The sequence below is a fragment of the Sinocyclocheilus rhinocerous genome, unplaced genomic scaffold, assembly GCF_001515625.1.
Source record: "Sinocyclocheilus rhinocerous isolate Xijiao unplaced genomic scaffold, SAMN03320098_v1.1 scaffold1157, whole genome shotgun sequence".
Classification (NCBI taxonomy): domain Eukaryota; kingdom Metazoa; phylum Chordata; class Actinopteri; order Cypriniformes; family Cyprinidae; genus Sinocyclocheilus; species Sinocyclocheilus rhinocerous.
In genome coordinates, this window is record NW_015631716.1 from 686,197 (window position 1) to 693,039 (window position 6,843).

Consider the following 6,843-nt stretch of genomic DNA (forward strand, 5'->3'; position numbering starts at 1 on the left):
TGCAGGACTTTTACTTGTATCAGAGTATTTTTACAGTGTGGTATTAGTGCTTTATACATTATGAGGTAAAGGATCTTAATACTTTGTCCACAGCAATTTAATGATGTTAACTTATAACGTTACCCTACTTGTGGTCAGTCTGCAACATGTCAATAAACATAGGAGCATAGCTACCCCTTTAAATACAAGATAAGCATTCGATCTACGCCAGAGCGTCAGAGCGTCCACGAATCTTTCTACAGCGTTGTTGGCAGGGCGGCCAGAGCGATTTTTGACGCTCTCGACGGCGGCGGTGTGAACTCAGTTAGGCTAATCATCCCATATAGAAAACATCACAAGTAAAATTAATCATGTTTGTAAAGATAAACATGGGTTTATTATAGCCCACTTACAATTTACATTTCAGAGATCATTACAAATAAATTATTAAATGCTAAAACTGAATAAATTTAAATGAACAAACTTGGCGTTACATTTGCAACCATGTTAAAACGGGGTGCTGCAGCCCCCTCAGCACCCCTACTTCCCGCGTCCCTGGGATCTGCCACCCGGTAGTTTCTGATGGATGATGTTGGCGATTACAGCGCGCTGATTTGCTCGTCCATTGCGGCCGTGCCTCGCCTGGCGTTCGCTGAAGCGAGAGCCCGAGGATGTGAGGCTGTCTGAATCCCCCATTAGGCTCCTCCAGCATGAAGAAGAGAAGCGCCTGAGAGGCGGCGGCGGCAGATTTCGGCAGGATGCTCCGGCTGTTCGCGGCTCTAGTGATTGTTGGGCTGCTGCTCGCGTGCTTCACTTCCTGGCTGTTTGACAGCTATGACACCGCCTGGCATCCGAAACGCAGTTTACATCAATCCAGAAACACTGGCCCACCGAATCCCAGCGGCCAGCTGGACAATATATTTTGGTTCGTGCAGGTGAGCAGAGGTCATAAAAAACGTGTCACACTGTCATTAGTCTGTCAATGAGCTGATCATGTGATTGATTGCGGGACGGCTTTTATTTAGTTTTCTGCCATAATAATTTATTCTTCGTGCAGTAAAGAGGGTTATTGTGTGAAATATTTAAGCAGGAAAAGGCCGGAATATTCTAACCTCTAACGTGACATCAAATGTATATGGTTTTGCTGTGTTGAATATAACCATGAATACTCAGTAAATTATATGGTTATGATCACGACGAGAGTCGAGACATTAGATGAATGTAATATAGATGAATTGAAAGGACATTTATTTTTACTTGAGGACACATCACATACCTAAAGTGATTAGTCTACTAGTCTAGTTTAATCAAGCATAAATATGAAATATTGGGTAGGCCTACAATAAGTCTTAAAGGGGTGGTTCAGTGGTTTTTTTTCTAGGCTTGATTGTGTTTATGGGGTGCAGTCTAACATGTGTTAATGTTTCGTTTTTTTAAAAACGCATTATTTTTCACATAAGTTACCTTTATTCCACACAGCTCTGTCCCTTCTCTGAGAAATGCGCTGATCAATTTACTGCTTTTATGAAGCCCCTCCCTCAGAAATAGGCGATGGACTCTGATTGGTTAGCTAGCCCAGTGTGTTGTGATTGGCTAAACCGCCTCTAGTGCCCGTCTAATCGTCCCGCCCCTCTCCTCAGCAGCATGTGCTCCAGTTGTATTGTAAACAAAGGCGTCGTTAATATCGCTTATCAGTATGTGCAGAGCAGGGGACGCGAGAAACAGTATTAAGAACTGCTGCTTTAGAACTTTGATTTTGAAACTTGTGAATCCATTAGAATCGTTAGAAGACAGGTTCATTGTTGGAGCTGAGCTGAATGAGAGAGAGAGAGAGAGCGAGAGATGCAGAGCGGTGTGCAGAGCAGGGGACGCGAGAAACAGTATTAAGAACTGCTGCTTTAGAACATTGATTTTGAAACTTGTGAATCCATCAGAATCGTTAGAAGACAGAATCACGATTCATATATAAATACATTTTTCCATGCACCTCTAGTTTTCTCTTCCTCTTCTCTAAAGCAGCGCAGGCCTCGCCCCCTTTGCTGCCTTTTCCCGAGGGCGGGGTATATCTGGGTTTGTGATGTCACGAACCCGGGAAGTTACTTGTTGTAGTCCCTACCAGCCGTTTTTGTAGGCATTAAACTGCCAGAATTTTAAAAGACAATATCTCATTGCATTGAACTTTCAGCTTCGTAACTTTGCAGATATTGTTTATGCTCAAACAGCAACATTACACACTAACTAACGTTAAAAAAGTGAAATCGCAATGAACCACCCCTTTAAGACTTGGAATATGTTTTTTTTAGATATGGTCCAAAAATATATTATATTGTATTGTATTGCATGGATTATATATTGTATTGTACATTCAGTATATTTATTTGTGATAGAAGAACACAAAAATAACACAATTTGAGTAAAAAAATATTTTAAAGAATGCTGGGACAGCTTTGGCAAAAGGCATTTCATAATATGTCATATATATATCGTTAACAACGGAATAACGATCGGTGAAAATTTTAGAGCTATAATAGTTCATGTATATTTCACATATAAATCTCTTGGTCCTTTTGCTAAATTGTACCCCGTCATAGAGGGGAAAAAAGCATGTTGAGAGGGGTTGAATTATTTTTGAGATTAAAAGATTATTTTTGATGCAAATATTTGTTAATATATTAATAAAACGTTTTGTACAGCTGTCTAACATGTGGAAAGGCCAAAGAGGAAAGTTCATAATTGGTTCTTCAAAGATGAGTCTGATTTTACCTGTAAAGACATGTGGAATAGTTCTTTTTATAATGACAGTTTTCAAATGGAAGGCTTAATTAATGTGTGTGTGCTTAACCCTCCCCAATACCATACTGTACCAGTTTGTTGTATATTATGATGAAACTATGATTTAAAGCATTTCTTTGATGGATAATGATGTAGATTTTCATAATTTGTAAAACATTTTAACAATTATTTTAACTATCACCAATTATTTGTCATAAAAATGATACATGTATGAATATAACATCATTCTTTAATTCATCTGCCTAATGTCTGCGCACATTCTAAAATTGTAGTTTTATTAACAAATATATTTAGACCATTTAGTATTTTTTTAATCTACTGTATGTATGACATCCTGGAATCAAAATGTATGTAGAAAGCCAAATAGATAGATCAGATATGTATGTACAGTGTGCGTAAAGCCCTAGTGTCATAATTTGGTTGGTAAAACAGGAAACCTTCAGCTGTGTACTGACTCGCACATAAGAGACGCCGCCTCTAATATGCCAGTGACACTTATTCTATAAATAGGCAAGTTTTATGTGTGAGATTTCCAACGCTCACTGTTAACTACACACAGGCCTGCATGAAACCCCACTATTAGCTGATTTCTAAACATGCTGATTCCTCTGTGCAGGTGTCCGACATCCATATCAGTCGTTTCCACGATCCGAAGCGCACTCCAGACTTTGAAAGGTTCTGTAGAGACACTATTGATGTGATAAAACCTGATCTTGTGCTGGCCACAGGTGAGCTGCCGTACATTATGTACTGTATAAATAGTCAAATTAGATTTTATACATACACGCAACATAGACCCATATTTTTACTTTATTTAACAGGGGACTTAACAGATGCGAAGACTGAGAGTAAACTGGGCTCTCTTCAACATGAAGTGGAGTGGCAGGCCTACCACAACGTCCTTAAAAGATCACGAGTGCTGGAACGAACAAAATGGATTGACATTCGGGGAAACCATGGTGATTTATTTATTTTTATTTTTATGATTTATGGAGAGATGGAGTTGTCAAAAAGGTTTACCCAAACACTCCAACCTGATCTCATGGGAAAAAGTGATTTTGTATGAAGTTGCATGATGTGAATCATACAAAATTATATGATTTTTAGAAAAAAGTAAGCGTGAAAATCCCCCTCTAAGCATAAACGGAGGCATAAGCAGATCATACAAAAAAACGTAAGAATGAGATCATACGAATTAGCCACCAATTCATCAAAATGTAAAACAGCTACACAATGAAATGAAAATGTGTTGAACAATCTGCTTGTCTGCCACTGGTCAGTGAAACGGATAGTCCCGCCCCAAAATCAGACCATTGGTTGAGCCAGTGTTGCTGTGTCGGGCTTAAATGATAAAGTGTTTACACACTTAATGAATGGATCTTACATACAGTCGCATATTACAATGTTAAATTCACAAAAATTACACACTTCAGCTTTGTTTTCTAATGTCAGTTGCATCCAGAAATCATTATAAAAGTGCCTGAAGGTTTGGATGGGAGATCTAAATGAAGGCCAGAATTAAGTTGCCTCTCTGCACGTCACTGTTGGTCAGGGACAAATAATTGTTTGTCTCTGTCTCAGTGTCTGTTGGCAATAAAACAATTAAAGGACATTGAGTGAAGACAGCTGGACACTCTTGTGTCACACTAATGACTTGAAATGAAGCCCCGCTCTATTAAACAGGATATTGCAGGCTTGTTGTGACGCAAAAACAAACTTCAGTGGATTAATAACATTTTTGCAATCATGAGGCTGTTTATCATTACTCCTCCAGTTTCCTATCTTTATTTAAAGGGATAGTTCACCCAAAAATGAAATTTCTGTAATTTACTCAGCAGCGTTATTTTAGTATTATTTATATACTATTATAGTATTTATTCATATTTTGAATTAGCTTTTATTTTTATACTTTCGGTTTTCATATTATTGTTAACGTTTTAATAATTATGTGCTTTTGTTCTGTGCATTTTTATTAGTTTTTTTAATATTTCTATTTAGTTAAACGTTAAATTATTTTTAGTAATTTAGTTGCATTTATGATATATAGTTGTCATTTAGTTCATTTTCAGTTCGTTGCAATGGCACCTTTTATAATTTAAGTTATTCATCTGATGCTCAGATACACCTCATTCCAAATCTATAAGATTTTTTGTGTCAAATACATAAGGAGACATTTAGATGAATGCTCATGCTGCTCTTTTCCACAAAATTGGTTGCTGATTCAGACTGTAAACCTTCATACATTTCCCATAAGAGGACACATGCACTACATTCCAAGTCTTCAGAAGCCATTTGATAGCTTTGCGTTTGAAACAGACTGAAATTTAAGTCATTATACTGTAAGAATTATATTCCTCTAATGGCATATATCTCTTTAAGCAACCAACCGGGTGTGACACGTTAAGTTTCCAATGACACTAAAACTAAATGCTTTGCAGCACAACAGAATCACAGCCAATCAAAACACATTTGATGTTTAAAATACAGTTAAATGGAGAAGGATTTGGACCAATGAGATTTAATATTAACAGATTAAATATACATAACTCATTGTGTAAAGTGTGCAGGAACTGTGTTTCAGATTAGCATATTAATATTTAGTTACGAAGACTGCATCGACTTTGGTGGAGGCTAATGAACATCTCTAATGAACTCGCATAGCTCATATATCATTTTTCCTCTATTCCCATTATCCCATTTCCCCACAGGTCCTGTAACTGGTGTTACATTACGAAAGCTGCCATACATGTAATAAGAGCTCTGTTATCAGTTATTTTGTCCCCGCTCTTCTTCCGTTTCCAGGAAATCTTGACTGATATTGTCTTCTTGTCTCCTCAGATGCCTTTAATATTATTTCACTGGAGAGCGTGAACAATTATTACAGGTCTGTACAAATATTACAGATAAGAACATAATGGCTTTAAAGAAGATATTCAGTTCAGATATTAAAGTCGACTTTTAAAAAATCATTTTTTAATGCATGTTTAATGGTCTTACTGGGAAGAATATGTTGGTGCTTATTTTTCCAAGGGAGAAAAAAAAGAAGATTGTCTCTATCTCCATTACTGAATACTTAGGAAATACTCTGCCAATCAGAAAGTTGGATCCTTCCACTACATACACAGAACTCCTTTTGGGAACTACTCGTTCATTTGTGCCGATGCCACTCTGAACCCAGGACCCAAACGGCCCTATAACTTCTTTGGGATTATCAATCAGGTAAAAGAGATCTGTTCATTTTAGCTTTGCTTATGTAAATGTGATGACAACTTTTCCCTTGGGCTGAAATGTGAATGTTTCCCATAGACTCAGATGGACATGTTGGCCACCTTTCGAGAGGAGAGTCTGAGCAGTAACAAGTCCATCTGGTTTGGACATTATACTACGTCTACTGTCATCTCCCCCTTCCCAGGAATCCGAGAGCTCATGAGGTTTGGAAAAATCTTGCAGCAACACTGTCAACCAATTAGATTTTTTTCCCCCACTGACCGCCAATAACTACCCACTTAGACAGGAAGAGAACATGTGACCCACATATAAAGTGACCAACAACAGTTTGTTTCTGTTAGGGGTTGGTTTATCTGAAATTAGATTATATTACAATAAAGTACAAGCATGAGAAAATTAATTAAATAACAGTGCCAAATTTCTATATATGACTATACTGAAAACATTAGAAAACAACTTAAAATGTATATGTGACCCTGGACCACAAAACCAGTCTTAAGTCGCTGGGGTATATTTGTAGCAATAGCCAAAAATACATTGTATGGGTCAAAATTATTGATTTTTCTTTTATGCCAAAAATCATTAGGATATTAAGTAAAGATCATGTTCCATGAAGATATTTTGTAAATTTCCTACCGTAAATATATCAAAACTTAATTTTTGATTAGCAATATGAATTGCTAAGAACTTCATTTCGACAACTTTAAAGGTGATTTTCTCAATATTTAGATTTTTTTTTGCACCCTCAGATTTCCGATATTTAATAGTTGCATCTCGGCCAAATATTGTCCTATCCTAACAAACCACACATCAATGGAAAGCTTATTTATTCAGCTTTCAGAT

The 6,843-nt window shown here is 37.0% G+C and overlaps 1 protein-coding gene across 2 annotated transcripts in view; it reads left to right on the forward strand.

Moving 5' to 3' along the window:
• The first annotated feature begins 514 nt into the window (after positions 1–514).
• LOC107741854 (transmembrane protein 62-like) overlaps positions 515–6,843 on the forward strand; it is a 28,353-nt gene continuing 22,024 nt past the window's right edge. For both annotated transcript variants that reach the window (XM_016554661.1, XM_016554660.1), the window contains exons 1-6: positions 515–914; positions 3,389–3,500; positions 3,594–3,731; positions 5,611–5,656; positions 5,850–5,991; positions 6,079–6,203. In XM_016554661.1, coding sequence (XP_016410147.1) covers positions 738–914; positions 3,389–3,500; positions 3,594–3,731; positions 5,611–5,656; positions 5,850–5,991; positions 6,079–6,203 — 740 coding nt within the window. In that variant the 5' untranslated portion in view covers positions 515–737. The remainder of the gene's footprint in view (positions 915–3,388; positions 3,501–3,593; positions 3,732–5,610; positions 5,657–5,849; positions 5,992–6,078; positions 6,204–6,843) is intronic.